The sequence below is a fragment of the Falco peregrinus genome, chromosome 3, assembly GCF_023634155.1.
Source record: "Falco peregrinus isolate bFalPer1 chromosome 3, bFalPer1.pri, whole genome shotgun sequence".
Lineage (NCBI taxonomy): Eukaryota > Metazoa > Chordata > Aves > Falconiformes > Falconidae > Falco > Falco peregrinus.
The window spans coordinates 98541170-98563711 of record NC_073723.1 but is presented as its reverse complement, the minus strand read 5'-3'; the positions used below and the strand labels follow the sequence as shown (position 1 = coordinate 98563711).

Sequence of the window (22542 nt, the reverse complement as noted above, 5' to 3'; positions counted from 1 at the left end):
GGGTGAAATTAAAAATAGTAACAGCAGCTAGGAGACAGGCAATAATAGTAATCTCCATTTTTGACTAAAAATGAAGATGCAGAAGCAAAACAAATTATTGTCCACAGCGGGAAAACATTCCTCTGCTAAAGCTGTACCGTAGCTCAAGTGCACAGGAATGGGACTTTAAGACTATGCTTCCCCCACCGTCCTGGGCAAAAAGATTTCTCAGCAGGTTCAGGGTAATGGTGTTTGCTTGCAGTTTCAGAGTTCAGATTTCAAAATTATCTCAGACCCTCTTCTCTGGACGCTTCCTGGCAGTAAATAAGAGGTTAAAATGGGGAAACATCTAAACACTCTTCTTACGTGATCTGCCATATAAAGTCCTTTTTTCTTTTACTGTACCCAAGCGTTTCTCCACAGTCAGGGCGCCCAGCTTCAGCACTGAGTAACCTTAGTGAGAAAATACTCTTTAAAATCCTTCGTGATTTTATTGAAAAAAAGTTTCAGGAGGGTTGGATGGAAATGAGCTGATCACCACACCTCACCTCTGCTGAGGCTGTTGGCGGAGCCCTTCACACTCCATTGCCCTGTGACTGGTCCCTATAGCCCTGCCAAATATCCAAGTTACATTTTAACAAGAAAACAGTCATAACGGCATCCAGAGCCAGCAGAAGGCTGTTGCACTGGACACTGTTGCTCAGGCAAGTTTCTTGCCCTAACTAGCTGCAATCTTAAACTCTGAACCTCAACACGAACAGCAAGTAGCCTTGTACGTGACATTGGTCTTGCTCCTCTGGGACCCAGGAACACCAGGGGGAAACCTGCCCTCAGCAGGTCTCTGGTTTAATCACAAGTTGATAAGTGACTGGTACAACATCCACAACTCTTTACAGCTGACCAAGCTGCCTGGACTGAAAACACCCCGCCACTGCAACCGGCTGGGCCAGTCTGGCATGACTAGCACGTCGAGAGTTGCTTCTTCAGGTAGTACATGAATTTACACTGAACACAAGTAATCCTAGGATAATGTTTTAAAGGCATTTTGATGTTGTACCCAGCAGCACGCGTTAGATTAATTTACACAATGCACACAGAGGAGGAGTTTTTTGGACTGACGGAGGCAAGTCAATTTTTCAGTATCATGAAATGTTGCAAAACTGATGCCCATAAGCTGGCAACATTTATAGCAAGATGAATTTGAAAACATGTTGATGTCTTGAGCTAATTGTCATTTTTACCAGTTACTAAAATAACTTACCTGTATTCTGTAGTATTCAGTAAAACCTGCGAAATAAATCTTGCCCTGACCAGTTCTCCACTGACACCCAAATGAAGAGTTACCTTTAAGCCATCTCATTTTTCTGAGAATGAAGACTATTGCATGTCTGGATTTACACAAGGGCACCAGGTCCTTACAGCAAGCACAAACCCCCGTCTAATTCAGCGGGAAATGAATCACCTGGAACCACAACAGCAAGATTCCCAAGACTGCTACGCTTGAGCAGTAGTAACTGTAGAGGAGGATATCTTGCTGCAAGATTTCCTCTGTGTTAAGGTTACAGTGCTAGCACATTGCAGCACTGGTACATTATATTACAGTGTATGTGCATATATAAAAGAAATACATATACACTATCTATACAGACACACTGTAATACATTAATGCAGAAAATAACTGATTATTTTTTTTTTCAAAGGCTAGTAAGTTTTACATCTGTTTAGGAAAAAACAACCACACCTAGTAGTTTCTACACTTCCTTAGATAACCCAGTTACACTGTTAAGCCACAGAGCTTCTCGGTCCAACATCTGCCAAAGACTCAGCAAGGGGGAAACAGCCCTAGATTCTGTAATTACTTGCATGCTCAAATGATGATCTACTTTAATAATGCATGGATTGGACGCCTATCCAAAACCAGCCATCTGACTCCCAGTTTTTGCAATAAACCACAAAAAACCTTTAGTAGTCAAGTGTGCCCTGACTACTCACCATAAGCTTTTCGTGTTCATGGCTGGTAATAATCACGTCACACAGGGAGGAAGAAAATTACCCCAGGATATTATTAACAATTTTCTTTACATATCCCAAAATATAGGACAGGATTTAAAGTATACTGTTTCTTCACTCTAAGTACATTTATAAAAATATTTCAACCTGTATTTTCAAAAGAAATCAGAAACACATTAAAGGAGCTTCATCGTCTGCCCCAAGAAAACTCATTTTGGCTCTTTTAGGAAAAGGCATTTTAGTACTGAAGTTTTTAATTAAGAAAACACTCTTCCCTGGTGGATAAGGTAGCCAGTATTACTAATTCCCTGCTTTAAGTTGATCCCTCATCATGCTGCATCTTTGCAAAACGTAAATCTGGTTTTGTTCATCAGAACATGTAAACAAAATTTCGGATTAAGATTAATTTAATCCAATTTAACTAACATTGCTAGCAGTAAGAAGGCTACATGAAAGAACTGCAGTATCAGAGTCACTATTCAGGAGCTTCCAGAACATTGTCATGTTTTAAATTTATATTTATGTATATATATATACACACATATATGAACTGCTGGGTTAACTATTAATATCTCTCACTGAAGATCCTGCACTATACAACTGGTCTGAATTTACTTCAAAATGCCAAAATTCTGGACAAATTTTAAGAAAGCAGTCTTAAAAATAAAAACCTAATTGCCACAAGTTTTCTGTTTATGTTTGTTAAAATGTCCTCTATTATCTTTATAATAAGAAAAAATGCGCCTTAAAAGCAGTAAGTAACACATCACCTAGTCGTACTGTGATAAATATAACATGCAACTTTAGTAACTTGATAAAAAAAAGACAGTCCAGAAATATCAAGTAGTTTTGCAGCAAGCTCTCTTGTACTGCAACTAAGTGTTTTGAAAACCACTAATGAAAACTATTCCATCTACATGAAGTGTAATGTTTTATAAGATAACATCAGACATTACAAATTGGAGCAATTCTGGCAATTTATCGCTTTGTCTCTAAGCACGCTGTCATTACTAGTATCATACCCAGCATGGGAGAAAGCATATTATTGTCTTCTCCTCCTGAGTTTAAAAAGACATCAAGAGCTTCTTGGTCAGACATGTCCATTAGGTCCATCTGTTCCAGCATGTCCACGTTCACCTCCATGGAAGACATACTTCCGATCGGTTCTGCAGTAAAAACAGCGCAATGAGCAAACTGACAATCAGCTACATGAGTTATTACCTATAAAGGCTTCAGGAGCTGCTATAATAGTACGCATTACTAACAATTAAACTAGATCTGGAAGGAGCACACCCACAGGAGCTGCTCAGCAGCAATCTCAACCCAAATCCAAGAGCACTCTGTGCAATCTTTGTTGTGAAACTGATGTCCATTACTGTTTTTGTAAAGCAAAACATTTTTAGCAACAATATTTATAGCAGTAGTGTTATCAGAAATATGCTAGGATGGGGCTCAGGGGCAAAGATTGAAACTTTCCATTTTGCAACACTCCTTTCCAATTCCCTCAACTGAAAGTCTTTTTAGAGAAAAACAAACCCATTTAAGCACACAATCACAAAATGTCAATATACAAGGGACATGGAAATTCATAAATAAGGACTAATGTTCACAGAGAGCAGCCATTCTTCCTCTTTCAGTTAGTCTAATAAATGACAGTAGTATGTAAAACCTAGGCTGATGCCCAATATCTGCTCTCAGCGTGGGAATTTCATATTTATTACTCTGGCAAATCACTTATTATTGTCAATACAATACTGACAATTCACAAGGGGATTAAGTACTTGGATGAGCATCTTCTTCCTTGAACAATAAAACATGCAAACACAAAACAAGTTCAGAGCTACACAGATTTAAGTCCAGTTGCTGCACATGTAACATCAAATATTACCATGAACAGTTTAATGGTTCACCTCAATTTAAGAATTACACTATTGAAAGCCTTCATATATGAACCGAGATGAAATCCCATCATTTGATTGTTTTTTCTCTCAACTATACTACAGCCCTGTAGTTTTGCACGCACTGCAGGATCAAATCTTTCATCAACACGGTTTCTTTGATATACATGGGCTCTGCATTACACTGCCAAGCTGAGGTTCAGAAAATTAGGTACCCCAACCCTCTAACAGAGCCGTGTGTCCAGTACTAGCCACTGACAATGTCCACTTTTAGTCTAAGTGGACTATATATATACAGAAAGCAGGAGATCCAAACGCACTTCCTTCCTAGACGGAAGGAATTTAGACTTACATATCCCACTTCTCAGAAGACTGTTCTAGCAATCAATCTAGAGCATCTTGCAGATGAGCGTTCATAGCACTCACGCAGAGAAATGAAAATCTTGGATGGTATTCTCTGCTCCGAGATCACAGATTATAGCAGAACTGGTCACGGAGCAAGGACAGAATCTCTGCATTTTTTCCTGCCACATGAGTGACACCATCTCCCACTTGCTTTCTTTCTAGTCCTACAGTTCCTGCGTTTTGGCCCAACAGATGGATACTTCCCACACAGAAGTGTCTGTACTCTATGGCATTCTTGTGCTTACCGAGTCAGGAGGTGCCCTACCCGAGTCATCGCATAACGAGAGCACTTAACCTAATCTCCCATTTCCTAATCCTATACTCTGTATGTTACGTAGACAATGGAAATAGCTACCACCTGAGAACTGTTTTGAAATGCAACACTGAGGTTTCCTCTGCACTTCTCAAATTTTTCAGGGGCACCTTCTGCCAGGCGACAATCCCAGGCTTTGGAACTCCAGTGGACAGAAGCGACCCCCTCCACCCATACCTTTAGTGATATGGGTGCACCCTGCAGCTGCAGAGAAAAGCGCTGTTGCAGATGTACTTCAGCGCTTTGCAGTTCCTCAGGCAACGAGCAGAGAGCCTCACTGATTTTCTACGGTATCTAGTTCCCCTGGAACCCAAAGTTTGTTTAACAAGCTTATCTGAAGTTTCAGTTCCACTGAGTTAGAATTTAAGACATGGCAAAGCTTCATCTATAAGCATTAAACCCGCTGCTGACTCTGACCCCTTAGTGCTCTCCAAGCTGTGAGTTTGTGGATTACACAGAAGGTATTTTAAAACTTGCCTCGCCTCTCTGCTATCTGCAAGTATCCTGTAGAAAGGTATTGCTCCATGTCCTGTTGGAAGGCTTCTTCAAAGAACTTCTGACGCTCCTTTAGCTTCATCTGCTGGGTGTGCTCCATATCCAAAACCTTCTGTGCATGTTCAGCATCTAGCTCAGCTGAGTGTAAAACAAACAAACAAATAAAATGCTACATGTATGTCCCCCTGACTCTCAGCATTTAAAATCTACTGAACCAGTTCAATACTGACAGATTCTTACTACAGACTGTTAACACCAGCTGTTACAAAAGAAGGCTTCTGCGCTTTGCAACTATATTTTAAAACCGAAAGGACAAGAATACTATATTAGGCAGCATAACCTTCACATTAAAGTAATGTCATAACTATTCATCTTGAGGCAAGATGCAGATTTCCTGAACTGTACAAGTGCCAACATCTGAAAGATCTGTCCATCGACATTCAGGATTTCAGAATTCTGCCAAAAAAGCTATCAGATAATGATGCTCCTGCTTTCATATGTACCCCAGACACACAAAAGCAATATTTTTAATTTGAATGTTGCATTTCTACCCCACTTCCACCATCAAACAAGTGGAAAGTTATATATGTATGTATGTCTATATGTACATACATATAAATACAAATATATGTGTGGGACATTCTGGTTTTGTTAGCCTTCAGACAGACTAGAAAAATCCTTAGAAGACTATCCTGCCTGTAGCGCAGGTAGGAGTGCACAGAAGCTGTGAAGGCAGCCTGAGCCCACAGGAGGCAGGCACACAGTACTGTTCCCTGTGACACCACCACACAGTCACTAACACCAATACAGAGGGTCTTCTCTGAATACAGCAGCAAAGAATGTGCCAGAAGACAGTGATGATACTGGCACCAAAAAAGCGGAGCCAACTGCCAAATTACTAATAGGACACCAAGCAGAAAGGGCCAGCTTGTATCGCTTGTACAGACGTACAGTGACAACCGCATTCGCTTGTATGTATCTGTGCTGGGTCTCTGGCAGCTCCTCTTCCCTCCTACAGTGAAAGAACTACCAGACCAAATACCATTAAAGAACTCTTTCCCTCCTGCTTTGCTCCACAGGAGTCACTGACTGGCCAGAAGATGTTGAAAGAAAATGATTGGGCAGTTTAGTGAAGAATAACATCTTCTAGAACAAAAAGACGTGGTAGCTACTGAAGTATTAACTCTAGCCAGACCACTATTAGAATATGCTTTAGGAAAAACCCTGCTTTTTAGGAGGAATATGTAAACTGGAGCCCTTCTTCTCAAAGTTCTCTGTTCATTTTTCTAAGCTGGTCTCATGAGCTCGCCGTTTACAATAATAAAAAAAGAATTTGCTAGCTGAGCTGCTGATGGAAAGGATGGGGGTGGTGAGAAGAGCTGCTGGTCTGGTCTGTTCTACCCATTAGGGGAAGCTCCAACAAATACTGCTGGGTAAAAAATGTCCAAGCTTTCACACACCAGACAGACAGAGCTAGACTATGGCACCCATACAGACAAATGCTGAAAGAACGTAAGGTTTTCTAGGACAAGCATAATGTCAGTCTTCCAGGGAAAATGTTATGTTCATGATATTTTACAATAAGGACATTCATTAAAAGCATTTACCATTATGGAGATTATTATCCAAATGAAGAACATGTTTTATTAAGCCAGGCAAAAACATCAGACAGCAGCAATTCACTCTGTTGCCTGCATCAAGGTCACAGAGCAGATACAGAAGCAACTGAGCTGTGATAGCTGCCAAAAGGAGCCGTAAAACTGGACTGACACACCAAATATCCATTAAAACATCAGTACATAAGAATAATTTTTTTCTTAAAGCAGATTTTGTAAGTAAAACATCATTCTATAATAAGGAAAGCATTTTCCTTTAAGCCAACATGTCTTTATTATCAATTACACTGTGGTGTTCAATAACTCAGTGCTCCCTGGAGCAACTCCTTTACTACAGTCCTGAATGATGAGCAATTATTAATAAAATAGTGTATGATGCAGAAATGCTATTCAATTATAATAAAAAAAGCCAAGGGCTCTCACTGACAACAGAAATTTCCTGTCTTTCTCATAATATATTCTGACAGTTTTGCACTCTATAATGGTAGCCCAGGATATTTTTAACCCCAAAACACGGATAACATCTGAGACTGATAGAACTTCTTTCTTAACACTGCACTCTGATTCTTCCTTTTGCTACTTGGCAGTCCTGGGTTAATGGTTGTACTTGATGATCTCAAAAGTCTTTTCCAACCTAAATGATTCTGTGATTCTATTGAAATTGTCACTGGCCAAAACTAAATGGTAATAGCTGCCTGCTGTGCTGACACATTCTGAAGAAACTCAAATACGCTAGCTGAAGAATTGTCATAGGCTTGCTCTCCAAAGTCAGTTATAGAGAATTAACATCAAGAGCCCTGCTGCATGATTTCATACTCTGCCAGGTATAATAAAAGTTGCTTGGCTAAGCAAAACCAAACTGCTACATTTCAGGTTTCTGTTTGTTGTCAGAAATGCTAAAGATGGCTAGATGAAGCTAACAGTCAAACATGAAACCACAGAAAATGGGTGTATTGTTTCTTTTACAAAGCTATTCAGAATTACATTTTCCACATCTCAAGTGCAGTTCTACATGTTTATAAAAGCCTGAATAGAACCAGCACCAAAGGACTTCTAAGACAGACAAAAGTATCATCCATATACTATCATACACTGTTCCTGTCCACATATGAATACTTCCCAGGATGCAGACTGAGACCTGACACACTTAAAATACTATCACATTTTCCCTTTCACTATAAAATTGTACCTTTGAATTAGTAACTGCACCTATTTCTCAATCGCACTGCTGTGCACAGGGACAAAAAAAGACAGACTACACAGAAAATGCTAATTCACAGTTCCATGCAGACTCACTGGAGTTGCCATGATAACCAAATAAAAGGCAACTTCCATTCTACACCAGCTATGACTTAAAAGAACAGAACTAAATGTAGGCAAAGTATTTCTTAAAAACTGGGAACTCGAGTGCTGACATACAGCCTTCTGCACCATCCCCGGGAAGAGCCCCATGGCTAACCCACAGCTCGCCTCCCTTGCAGTCGTGGCACAACCTGCAGCCTGCCTCCTCCAAAGCCCAAGCAAAGAGGCAGCACTCATGCACAAAACCTCATTTTCTCCAACAGTGCTGAGCAACGCGCTCTCCCCAGCCCTGCACTCATCACGCAGGCACTGAAGCACAGCAGCCAATTCTACCCCGCGATCAGTCACCCCAGCCTGATGCAGCCTTTGGGGATGGGCACCCCTACTGAGATGCTACACTGGCCTCGCCTCCTCTAGCCACGTGAGAATTTATCAGGAAATTTCAGGGGACAGCTCTACTTCTCCAAGTACCTCAGCATGAGAATAAGCCACAGTCATCATCTGTTTCTGCCCCTGTGGAGCCTGCCTACAGCAGCTAACAGGACCTGGAAAGATGTACCAGCTAATTCCAGCCATTAAAAGCACTGGCCTGTGCTCTTGAAGTTCAATAACAACAAAAAACAAAGAGACACACACAAAACTCAACCAACCAAAAAAACCCCACACCCCCAAAAATCAGTACCTTAAAGCATTGATTTTCCCTACAGACATTTCCACCCCCAGCCTTTTTTTTGTCTGGGAAAAAAACCCCAACCCACCACCACATAGCTGTACAGACAGGCCACAGACTTAGAAATTTAAGACAAGACCAGGAGTATAATATTATTATTTGGCACAACATCCATGTTTGCACATCTCAATTTACATTTCTGATACCCTTCTGCAGCTAGAAGATGCGCTAACCACACACTGTATTCCTAATATGAGATTAAATTAATTAAAGCCAAGACCTCGTGATAGATTTCTTAAAGTCTTTATAAAATATTTTTATTTACAAATTAACTCTATTTCTCAGAACCTCCCCCTTCTGTATCTTAAGTATATTTGAACTTGAACTTGCCAGTAGAAGAATCCGAACTCCAGAGGAATAAATTACAATAGCTTACAACCATATGCCTCAAGTGTAAAGGACACCATTTTCTGGTACCATTCATATGCCTGAGTGACACTTCCCACAAATGAAAATTTTTCCACAGTACCTAAAGTTTCTATCCAACCAACAAAATAAATGTCCATTTTATACTGTAATCTAAAAAAATTTCCAGTTATGCACAACGGATCTCCTGAATGAATAACCCTACAAATAAAACAAATTAGAAGAACGACAAAAAAAACCCCCACAAACACAAACAAACAACAACAACAAAAAACTAACAGCAACTGAGAACACTGGTTATTTAGATTGCTAACACATCCCTTAGATGTAAAGTGAAAGTGAAAGATGTCAAGTTGTCCAAAATGGATGGCTTTTTGGTGTTTCATACTGTTAGACAATCAGTATACTTTCCTTCAACTAATTTATTATGTTACCTTATAGTTCTTCACGTAAACTAGAATCCGTAAATGTATTTGCTGTAAAGAGGGAAAGATACCGAGTAACCCAAAACCTGAAGCTTAGATAAATGCTCCCTTTTTCCCCCCTTCTATAGTTCGTCTGGCGTTTTGTAGACTCATTCAACTGGACCACAAAATGTACGCAAGTATTCCTCTCAGGTTTTTTGCTTTCACTAAAGATATAAAAGTTTCAAGCAGTTTCAATATTTATGTAGCTGAATTATGATGTTCCTCCTGTACTGGGGGGCTCCAAACTGGCCCCAGCATGTAGACATGCTGAGCAGGCCAGGATAATCCTTTCCCTGGTTCTCCAGCCACGTCCCCGTTCACACAGGTGAGGATGCTGTGGCCTCCCCTGCTGCCAGGCAGCTGCTGGTTGGTACCCAGCTCGCTGCCCACCCACCGCCCCGGGGCCATCCTGCAGAGCTGCTCCCCAGCTGCTCTTGCTGCAGGGGCTCTTCCTTGCCCGGTGCAGGGCTTTGCATTTGTACCTGTTGAACTTCTCCTGTTCTCTATCAGCCCTCTCCTCCAGCCTCTCTGGATCCCTCTGAATGGCAGCCCTGCTCTCACTGTATCGACTGACCCTCCCCATTTGCTGTCATCTGCAAACTCGGTGAGCGTGCCCTCCGTCACTTCCTCCAGGGAAGACACTGTTGCTTGTTACCAGCCTCCAGGTCGAGTATGACCCATTAAATGCTACCATCTAAACCAACCAGTCATTTATCCATCTCGTTGCCCATCCATCCGGACTGTAACATCATAATTTGGCTACAAGAATATTGGGTGAGTCTGTCAAAACCTATTAGTAAGCTGGCTATTCACTAAAGAACCGAAAGCATTCACAAATCAGAACAATAAAACCATAAAAACAGAAAGCAGAAGATGTATTAGTAAGCTGGCTATTCACTAAATAACTGAAAGCCTTCAAAAATCAGAATAAGAACAGGCAAGGGAAGACCGACAGACAAGTAACATGAGTGCATTATAACTCAGCAACCTATACTTGCCACTGCCTCATTATAGACCCTTTCAAGTAAAAATATCAAAGCAAGACAAGATGCTGGGGAGTGCTTCAAAGCATGCAGTTTTTCCCGAAATATTTGAATTAAATGTTTGAATTATTCTTGACTGAATTTAGAATACATTTTGATAATAAGGGAGGAGGTTCAGCACACTCCTGCATGACATTTTGCTGACAAGTGGGGAAAGACCATTGGCAAAACTTAAAAAAATTCTAAGGTATCTGAATTAGGTGCACAGTCTTTCTTCAAAATAGGAGTGAAAAGAAAACACGTGAAAACGACAAGATATAATTGTTTTTAAACTCTGATTTAACAGCTTATTTACAAAGTACATTTTTTTTAAACCAAAGTTATATTCAAATAATCACAGTCAAAAAAACTAAGCCCTGATTCACTGGAACGTGAAGTCAGGATTTCACTGGACTTCACTGATGGAAAGATCATCTCTAGTGGAAAAAATATACATCGTTCCAAATAAGTCTGACATCTCTCAAAAGCATGCATTTTCATGAAGATATATTTTACTAAAATTACAATTATCAATGCTATTTTTATTAAAATATTTCTTCATTTAAAAAAAATCAGTCATTACACATGACTGTATGTATTCCTTGATAATTTCTAACCAGTGTTTTTATAGATTGCATCAGAATATGAAAACTCTAATTAGCCCAGAAATAATCCAGTCAAGAGGAAAAGCAAAGGTTTTTACTAGTGCACAGAAATTATTTCTTAAATTGCCCAATAAGCACTTTCAACAAGTTGGCTTACCTTGGAAATTCCCTCTAAAAAGCTCCTTACTTGAGATGCTTGAAAAATAGAGAATAAGCCTAAATAAACATCAGAATAAACCACTGAAAATAACCGCCTGTGTATGCCAAGATTCCAGGGACTAAAGCAGCACCTGGAGGAAGAAGCAGCTTCCGACCAGCGCGACAGGAAACAGCCTGGGTAAAGGTTTCCACGTAACTCCAAACTTCACATGGCTACCAGGAAATCATCCTAATTAACAGATACTAAAAATACGCTCCACCAAACAGCAAACGCATGAATCTGGTTCTAAAAATGTAAATACATCTAGGATTTTTTAAAAAATAATCACCCAAACTTTATAGTCATATGCCTTACAGTGTGTGAAAAGCATATTTGGCCCTGGCAGAATTAGGATCTTTCAGGACAGCTGAACAAAAGGTTATTGTATTTATTTGACCTTCACAGTTCTCTTCAGCTCTCTCCTACATTTTAAAGCCTTGTAAAGTGCGACGGACGTTTCTAAGGCAGAGCAGTGGCTTGCTACTGCAGAGGAGCACATGTCCCAGCTATGGACCAGTCTGGGTTTGAGTTTTTAAGCAGTTAATACAGCCCACGCTAATTAATGTAGGGGTTCCAACAAGCTTAGAGCATCTGAAGTTTTGTATAAAAGCTTAAATCCTGCCCTGCCCAATTGTACCTTTTTTACAACAAAACAAACAGAACATCCTACACAGCAGCTACATGACACATATTCTTTAGATTGCTTTCACCTTGCTCTATTCTCTGCAAGCTTAAAAATACACCAGGCTGAGGACTCCTCTGCAAGGGGGTCCACAGCAGCAGAATGGACTCTCATTTTAGAACTACATCTACTGCGGTTCTCAAACAGTAAGAATGCTTTTGGCCATTTTATTTCTCTTAAAAAACATCCTGAACCCTGAGTGCATTTGCCTACTTCTTGATTTTTTATTTTTTTTTTTTTTCAAATTAAGAGCAGACACATTTTCATGCCTGCAAATGTGGAATCAGGAACAATTTTAGAATTGTTTTAATTGGTTTTAACTACAGTCAAACCCATCATAGATACACTGTTCTACAACATGTTAGGGTTTTTTTTTCCACGCTTGCCTCAGTATTTTCCTACCTTCAGATGTGCAAATGCATGCCTTGCAGTGCATGGTAATGTTAGAGCAAAAGCTTTACCAGGGGAATTCTCTCCTCCAGGCCCATACTTAATGACTACTGCCTTAACAAATCTACAATTCACCATTTTCCAGTTTTCTGGTTCAATTTCATTTACGGTCCCAAGAACACTAAGCCATGATATCTGTCCTTCTAGAAGACAGGATTTAGTAAAGTGACTCCGGGGGTGGGGGTGGGGGGGGGCAGGCACAAGGGGGTTAGTCTTCTAACTCCTCTGTTTCTCCTTTAGTCAGATTTCTGTCCAACTGAAAGAGAAGAAAAGGTGACAAGGGAAGGATAACATTAAGCAGAACCTCACTAGCACAGAAAGTAAGTTGAAATAACCAAAATGGCAAGTATCTGGGCTCACGTGCTTGTTTCCTGCCTCACTGTAAATCCACCACTCATGGTACTGTAAGAACAATAAATCTGTTAGTAAGCTGCAAAGTATTTATTTTCACTGTAAATAAACCTGACAATATCACATGTATCTTTAGTAGATATAGGTTTATTTATGAGGACAATCTGGCTTTAAAAATCTAGCCACACACTAGAAAAATCCCACTATTACAGAAATTGTACTTGAAAACAGTTTGAATGACTCATCACTGGTCTCCTGTCATGACAAGTTGTATTTAATGCGTACACTCTCCAATTACTTTTATTTTTGTCTTACCTCAAAAATATTCATTTCCAAATGGAAAAACTGATCAGTAGCAAATCTAAAACCAGAGCACTTAAAATAGAAACCGCAGCATTGCAGTATTCTGTTCAGGTTTGCAGAAGTCCATGAAACTGTCCCCAACAAGATTAATAACATCCTATCAGCCAAGTACAAATCGATCTACTGAACAATTTAATTACTACTTTCCATTCCAAAAAGATAACCACTTTTGCTTTGGAACTGGAAGGCTCACAAAGACAGGCAAATGTCTTCTGCTACAAGAACAGAGCTAATCTGAACCTTTGCACAACTCAGATATTTTGCCTTCTAGATCAAATTATGTGCATGCATAGATCTATAAATAAATTATGAGATACTGTTTTGCTGTCACAACACATCGTGCACATGTTGAAAATATGGGTTCCACAACAAGGAAATTCAGTTGGCAGGTATCAGCTTCTACTTGTCCTTCAAGCGTCAAACTCTTGCTTTAGTGAAACTATTCTTCACCTAGACTATATCCATCTTTAGCTACACAGGCTAGCAGAACAATACCGTTCAGTGCTTAAATAAATCTTGCCTCAAAAAACCCGAATGTGAACAAGTTATAGTCTTACCTACTAACTAAAACAGAACGAGGGGTTTATTCTACATATTGTTTTCAGAATAACCAGTCTTCTGATCTGAACATGCAGTTTATACCTCCTTCTCCAGAGGGAGAGGCAGAGCCTGCCAAAAAGTCCTACAGGCTTCAGAGCCAAAAGGAATGAGCTGCAGATTCATCGTTTCAGTATGGTTCAGTGTAATCTGACTTGCTTTACATTGACAGTGACGTATCTTAGACTTTAAGTGGACTTTTTTTTTTTAGACATACTTTAATGCAACTCTTGGTTAATATAAGCAATGATTGCTCAAGCAGAAAGAGAAAAGAGAAAACATACCTTTCAGGAAAAAAATCATGCAACCAGTTGAAAGAGAATTTGATTTTTTTCACATCTCTTCCACGTGGTAAGGCATTCAGTATGCATTACGTAAACTACATTTGATAACAGATGTGCTTTACAAATGTGTCGCAACTAAAACTTTTATGTCCATCAGAAGTCTTAAAACATTTTTACTCAATAGTGAAGGAGAACATTTTGCAAATTCAAGTTATATTTAAAGTATTTGATGCCAGACGCCATTCCGAATCACCAGTCCTCTCTCATCTGAATTCATTACCAAACTAAAGTTCTGAAAGCACAAAGCCTGTGAGTGTTATTGCAATCAACTGCAAGAGCTCTTCCTTGGCTATCAGCAGTGGTTTTCTGATAGTATTAAGAACATTAAAGCCTGGTTAGTAAAACTTAAACGGGGCTTTTAACAGAGCCTAAATTTCACACTTTAAACAAGAAATAAATATATCCCTTATTTCAACAAAACCAGATTCTGTGTCCAAAGATACACATGATGCACATTACGCTAAAACATGTCTACCTGTTTGGAGCAGGCTCAATCAATATAGAAGTACTAGAGATTAACTACAAAAGAAATAAAAAGAAAGCACTGGGCTGGTTTTGGTTTTGGGTTGGGTTTTTTTTTTCCTCAATTTCTTTCTGTTTTATTTTAACAGGGGAAAAATTCTACAAATTAAACCTAAATTTTCAAGTAGTGAGAACTTCAGGACTGCCAGTGAAATCACTCTTTTCCTCATGTAGAAGCCTAGTTGGTTTACAATGTCAAAATTTCATATGCAGTAACCTTTTAAAAAGACCATAAGCCAATCATTAAATCAGTAGCACACACAGAAAACAGTATTTATTGTTTCTTGACGATTTAGTCTATTTCCTCTTCCATTTCTGTCATTCATCTCCACACAAGCAAAAATCCCTGTTATTCGTTCATCCTATTACTGCTGGTTTTATTTCTTCACTCTCAGAAGTTAAGGAGAAAAAGGACCATTAGATTACAAATCCAGTCCAGTTCAACACTGTTCAGTTAAAGTCCCAAAACTACTCACACTACAGACTATCTTTAGAAATCTCAGTGGCGACTAAACACTTTTGTTTGATATGATTAGCAAAACAAGATCTGAAGAACCATTCATTCTAACAAATCAGCATCCAGGAGCATCCAAACAGTTTCTATAAAATAGCATGAGAGGGGTCTAATTTGCTAACAGACAGCTATTAAGGGACATGTTACCAGCTGAGGAATTTTAAAACACACACAGTCCTGCATATTCATTACACACAGAGTATCAGTTATTACAAACCAGCTTATTTTAAAAAATCCCTATTTATTCTCACATGCAAAACAAAGATGCCATCATCCTTTTTAAAAGTTGAACACGTTAACAGTGCTAGTTACTAGTAAAGCTAAATTGCAGCATTAGCAATGGCCTGTCTTTTCCAGACTTTTTATAATACTGTAAGACAGATCTCTTCAAACTACATTATAATATTGTCTTACAATAGTGTTGTTCAATTAATGGGTTGCTTTTAAATTCAGTCAAATGGACAGCAACAACTATACAGGCACAATAAAAGAAAGACAACCAAAACAAGAATCATACTACATTTCAAACAACAATGTGGCAAACCATAAAGCAGTACTTTCAGAATATATGACCATTTTCACAATTAAAATACCTCATTTTCTGTCAGGGAATGGCATTATATAACAAGAAACGGGGCATCTTGTGCTAAGTGCTGAAATATAAACGTGTGGTTTTTTCCACTCAGCATTTTTACAAATGATGTGAAACTTTGACTTACGTGAAAAAGAAAAACAGTTTGGTTAGGACATGGATTGTGATGCAGAGGTAAGGCAATTTTGAGTATGTCAGTTCTAAAGAAAGGATATTGATTTTTAGATTTGTAATTAAACTTCTTGAAAAATATTTAAGATAAATTTTTTGGAGGAAAAAAGAGAGTCCTGGAAGGTGATCTGCTCGCACTGACTTGCTGACCGACTTGTGTGCCATCTTCTAGCAGAATTGTTCCAAACTGTTCAAACTTGCAACTTTAAATATTGAAGGTGGAATAAAGGTTGTCTTTACATATAGTGTCAAAGCACTTCCATAAATTTACTGCTAATTCAGAACAAGATTTCTGAACTTTGACATCTCTGTTTTATTTTTTAAAGCATTTAAAGACAAACCTTGAAGAGCAACCCGTATGACATAGGCAGATGGGAAGAAAACCAAAACCTTATCTTCCTTACAGTCTGTAAACTATGATAGAAGAGTGTGGCTGGGTTTACTTTTTTGTTTTGTTCACCCCTGTGGAATGTCTCATGCTTTAAATTACAGAATTTTGGTATTCCATATGGAAGCCATTATTTGCTGTTAATAGGAACAGAAGCTACCAGATCATAACATATCAGTAGTTTTCGAATTTTTACTCTGACATTCAAGTTTTTACCGTGCTTATTCTTTCAAGACAACCAGTCTAAACTATTGAATCAGTGTTTGCAAAGTCAACGGACACCATCACTGCCCCAAACAATAAACCTGATTTTATGGTACTAGATCAAATTGGCACTGCCACACCAAGGAAACACTGGTGGCTGGATACAAAAATAACTCTTCCAGATGAAACAATTCTGAAGAAGAAAACCCGCTGGTGCTTTTTGTTTGTTTTAAAGAGGATCAGCATCATCTGTCCTCCTGCAGCTGGCATAGAGTTGACATCAGGTGTAAAACCAACAGGCACCATATCATCAGCGCCAGCTAAAGCCATAATGACAACCATGTTCACTCAAACTATTTCTGCAGTTTAGCCATTAATTCATCAATGGCAACACCAGCATGAAGTAACAGTGTAGTTTTAACTGGTGCTTGTATTGGTTTAGCCTGCATTAACAGATAAATTGATTTTTTCAAGTTTGCTATTCAAATCAAACTGATCTAAATGACTGCAACAATAATATTTCAAGTACTATATTAGGCTGGTTTAAAGATATTGTGCAAAAACTAGCAGGGCTTTTCTCATGTGTGCAAGATCTAAGAACTTAATGCCTTTAGATTAATAAATTATTTTAATTAATAGAGATTAATAGATTTATTTATTGGGATTAAATACAGCTAGAGAAGTTTTCACTGGATAACATAACGAACTGGGTCATCTGTATCTTCATAAAAAAGGCGCAATTAACAGCTAGGACTTTTTCCTTATTTGATGTCCACAGTTTTACACCCACTGCTTATGAGGGGAAATCATTATCACTAAAGCAGTATAAAACTTAGTAGGTCTATCAGCTGCTTTGCCCAACACCTCAACACACACATAACAAGAAGGCAGACAGCCACACAGCAAAGCAGAGAGAGGATGGAGCAGATATGTGATGTTACTAATGCATCAGCGGAGCGCTAAACGAGAGAGAAATATGGAAGGAAAGGAGATAAGCAGTAAGAGAAGTGAAGATGGGCAGGGGTGGAGGAAAAGGGCAACTGACAACTCAGATTGCTGAACAGAGCTAATAAATAAGATACAACCCTTTATTCTGGATTCCTCACGTCCAGTCCAGATCAAACAAGTTGTGAGGAGAAAAACAATACCAACCGGGAGAAAGAAATTTAAAACAGGCACAGAAGGCTTTGCCATATTGAAACCAAACACCAAGAACAAAAAGCCACTGCAATAAAATCAGCCATTACCTAAGAAATACGCACTACTGAAGCTACTCTGCCAGACAAAAAAACACAAGAGACCATAGAAACGAGTGAGAAAGCACATACTGCGTGACCATCAGTGACTAAACCCTATGCCTACAGTAAAAATGAACTGACAGATGACACCTAGGATACAGTATCTTATTCAAGCAAACAAAGAAAACCCACCTAAAGGATGCACAGACATCAAAGTGACAGTGAGGAGCGAACAAAAAGCAGAAATTCAGGAAGCTGATAAAAGCACAAGGGGGGAGGGAACAAGGAAGGGGGCTGACATAAGAGGGAAGTCCATGTAATTAGGACTGTGAAACCTGTAGAATATGCTTCCTATAAGATCATTCTGTTCAACATATGCAGCTATACGAAACCTCTCTTTCACCCCCTTCCCCTGCCTTCTTTATTCCAGTGTATGGATGCCAGACCAGTCTTCAACGTCTCCTGTCACATCTTGGGACAGCGAGTGCTTATTTGTGCCTGTGCTGCAACAGTACAAAATGAGGAATTAATTCCCGACACCTATATCAATCAACTTCTGCCATTTGTATGTAATATAAAAACATTCATCTTTAGGCCAACTAAAAGTACAAAATATTTAATTTATAATATTGTCCTTATTCCCTGAATATGTATAAGGCCCTAATTCCACTTTTAATTTTTTTCTTTAGAATATTTTAGCAGTAATTAGTCACATGTACTTTAAACCTCGTGCATTTCCTGCTTACTGTAAACATGCAGTTGATTTCTGAAAGAGTTATATTTCTTAACTTTTACTCTATTCCTCTAAACACGACCTCTCTGCACTAAGCATCATTTTCTATGGCAAGGAAAATCACATGCTATACCTTTCAAACAGGTACAGCCACATGTACCTGTAACCATTCAAAAAGCCCATACAGAACTGCACAGTGATTCTTAAAAAATAATGCAGAACTGCTGATTTTAAAGATAAATTGCAAAAAAAGGTGTACTGATCCTACTCAGTGGCCAGTTCTTCCTCACTTCCATACCTAAGCTGGCATAGCACACCCTGAAAAGCTGGATATCCACTAATTTTAGAAGATGAGGATATCGTTAGAACACAATATGACCTTTATTAAATATGAATTATTTTTTCACAGCACATCCGGCATGACAGTGGGAAAACATTGCCCTCAGGCCACCATTATATCTGCCCTGTTTCCTTCTCTTTCTTCCTGTCATCATACATCTGCTTTGTCAGCCCCAACAGCATCCAATTTCCATGGGCGAAGAGATTTGTTGCCTTCTTTTTAAAGCAACCAACAGTATTTTTATTTGATACTAACACAGAAATAAAATTCTGAAGTTTAAGATTTAAGCTTTCAACGGAGATTGAGGCTGAGTATTTCTCATCTCTTTGCTGCTGCTGCAGACTCCAACAGATGACACCACGTTTGATTTCACCAGCTTCATACAGGGAAAATTTTGTCCATAGCCATGAAGACCAAACTTTATTTTTTAAATAAAAGATTAAATTGGATGGAAGTGGGATACAAACAATATTATGGGATCTAAACATTTGATGCTCAGACTTTGCACTGCCTTTTAAAACACAAATGTGATGAGTCTTGAGGTGTCAGTGGGAATCAACTAAGAAATACTATGGGGGCATTCCTGTTCTGTTGGTGGAAGTATTTTCTCTCCGGGATTGAACGAATGAGACACCAAGTAGGTATTCAGCAAGTTTTGAACTTCAACCTATTGTGATTCTCTTAAAAACTATCAAATCTCTTTACAATAGTGACTATCCAAGACTAATGAGCACTGAAGCATGCATAAGGAATCAAAGTAACATCATTATTATCATTTCATGCTCTATAAAACTGTAGACATTTGGTAAAAAGCCTCCTATTTTTAAATACTCTTACTGATATTACTCCTTTGAAACTATTTTTCATGCATGTCTTACTTATTAAATAAGTTCCCTTGACGATACAAGTGTTTATATATGCAGTAAATACAGTATCAACATCAAACAGTGCCTCCATCACAGAGATGAATCTAACCATAAAGTGCTGAAACTTTGGTCCAGAAGGAAGAAAAAAGCACTAAGACTTGATAATACATCAAAACGATATTTTCAAAATAAAATTGTTAATTTGGTGCATTACTCAAGAAAGCAAAAAATTCTTCAAAACCAATCATAAAATATATAAAAGATTATAGATTTTCATGAAACATTAATTAGTTCCTTTCTTTCACACAAAAAACCAAACTGTTGGGTTCCCTGTAAAATGCTAGTTTGCCTATATATATTCAGAACAAGGGTCTTTTTACAACATTAATCTAGTTTAAATAAAATATGTGTATGTATTTTTCACTACTTTATGTTTATGAATTAATTTTCTACATTAAAATCTCTATACAGATGCAAAACCCCTAAGTAAATTTTAATAAAGGTAGATGTATGAGTACATTGTACTCAACGTATTACAAATAATTTCACATATGAACACCGTAAGTATTAGAAGGCTAGAATGAATTGCATTTTGCTGAAGAAATTTGCAAGGTAGCAGTTTCCACTTACCATTCAAAATAGGTCAGAAATTATACACTTGCATACTACTATTATAATCTATTTTTAAAGTGAAAACTGTAATCATATCAGCAGCTATTAAACACTCATGACCTGTTTTTTCTAACACTAGTTTAATGCTTTCTAAATAGTAAATTGAATGATGATACTCAGCCTAGGGGGGAAAAATACGAGCCTGAGAGGGATCGCATTTTCTAAGCATGCATATATAGCAATGTATATAGAAATTAAAACAAGAAATGCTATTCTTAAACCCACAGGTAAAATGAAGCACATATATTACAGCGAACCAGCCTATAATGATATAGGTCACATCTGATGATTCTTTATTTGGAAACACACCTCGTGATCAGATCAGGAGATGGTGAGTTCTGCTCACATATAAAGTGAGACTTCAATGTAGGGCATTTCACATTTAATTTTGTTTTAAATATTCTTCAAAAGTCCAGGTAGCTGAACAGATTTCACCCTTCACCTTTACTCACCTATAGCAACAGTTTTGAAAGATTTGAGAGAAGGGCAGCAGTCAACTAGTCACATCAGCAGTACTGGAAGCATGATGTACATCCACCGAATCGCCAAGGTTATATAAACTGATAGAGCAAATTAAGACCACACTCCTTCCCTGCCTCCCAAAATACAAGCTACTCAACTACTCAGTCATTACAAATGGTATCTTTGTTTCAACTAGGAGAGTAACTGTCAGAGCCCAGCAGCTGAGCTACCTTCTCATTCCAGAACAGATCTGGAGCCCCGGAGCTGGGGCGTCTCAAGCCAGGCAGCACACAGGACGTGCCATTTGCACTTCCACTGCCCCTTGCCACGCTCATCATGAAGCTGAACACAAAATTCAGACTTTTCAGATCACTCCAAAAATTCTGTAAAGAGATGACATAGGAAGTCCTGCAGTAAGTCACTTCTCAGGTGGCACGCTGACTGGATTACACCCAGCCAAGGAGTAACAGTACCAAAGTACAAGACGAAGTAGCTGAACTATAGAAGAGCTATGTTTAGAAGCAGTCATCAAAATACCTCTCCAGGTATACACACTTTTTGACTTGCAGAATTCAACAATATCAGTATGAACTTGGAGCCTCCTGAAGTGTAAGACTCCAAAGAGAAACAAAATACTTGTCCAAGTCTGATATAGTCTTAAAAAAGTCACAGCACAAGGAATTCTTAAAATAGAAGCTTGCAAAATGCATTATATTGTCAGAGCAAATCTGTCTCCATCCCACCAGAGATGCTAGCTCGGTGATCCGCATGTGACTCCACCTATCTTTTAAGGAAAAAAGCTGTCCTAGTCCACTGCTTGTGGGCTTTAAGGCAAAGTTTTGGCAATTGTCCAACACTTGGAAAGGGAGGGCATGCAGCTTTTTAGATTTTGTTTTTAGGTCATGACATAAGAGATCCCACTCGTCCACTAATGCTCCATTTACAAACGCTGAGAGAAGTCAGCAACTTGTACTTAAAGAAAAAAGGAAGGCACTTCTAAAAAAAAAGCTACAAGGTACAGAAACTTCATTTTTATGTAATTTAACACCTTCCACAGAGCTTAGTAAAACGGAAAAAGGAGAAAACATCACATACTACATAGAACTTAGAGCCAAGGATAAAACAGCATGCTTTTGTCCATGGCAAATAGGCATTCCTAGCTAAGAGATAATTTTAAACAGAAGTTTTAAGGGAAATGAAAAAATCAATTGTATTTTTATTGAATTTTATTCTGTCCCCTATACTTAGAATATGAAAGGACATGTTCATCGCAGAAATGACCAGACTAAGTTAGAGGTCAATGCATTATAAAGTTAGTAAGTGATGTTTGGAGCTTTTGTCATCTGTGAAGGAATCCAAATTGGGTTTGGGACTTGAGATGTGGTTAAGTCTTCCAGCAATGATAAAAATCAAAAAGCATTCCCACATTTTTCCTCAGACTTATCCTTTTGAACAAAGTTAATGGTTATACACAATCTCGTGGCTTTATACAGAACTCTTCAGAGTAGCCTTTGCAGGAGCCAGATGCCATATTGCCTTTCTATATCAAAACAGCAACTAAGAATGATGAGAAAGGACATCACAGGAACAGGGATCCAACTAATGGAATATGGCAAAATTGACATTGACATAAAAAAGTATCAGCT

The 22542-nt window shown here is 38.5% G+C and overlaps 1 protein-coding gene across 2 annotated transcripts in view; it reads right to left on the bottom strand.

Annotated features, from left to right (window-relative positions):
- DTNBP1 (dystrobrevin binding protein 1) overlaps window positions 1–22542 on the bottom strand; it is a 72448-nt gene that overhangs the window by 1373 nt on the left and 48533 nt on the right. For both annotated transcript variants that reach the window (XM_055799233.1, XM_055799232.1), the window contains 2 exons: window positions 5083–5238; window positions 3012–3155 (listed from right to left, as the gene is read on the bottom strand). In XM_055799233.1, the coding sequence (XP_055655208.1) occupies window positions 3012–3155; window positions 5083–5238 (300 nt within the window). The remainder of the gene's footprint in view (window positions 1–3011; window positions 3156–5082; window positions 5239–22542) is intronic.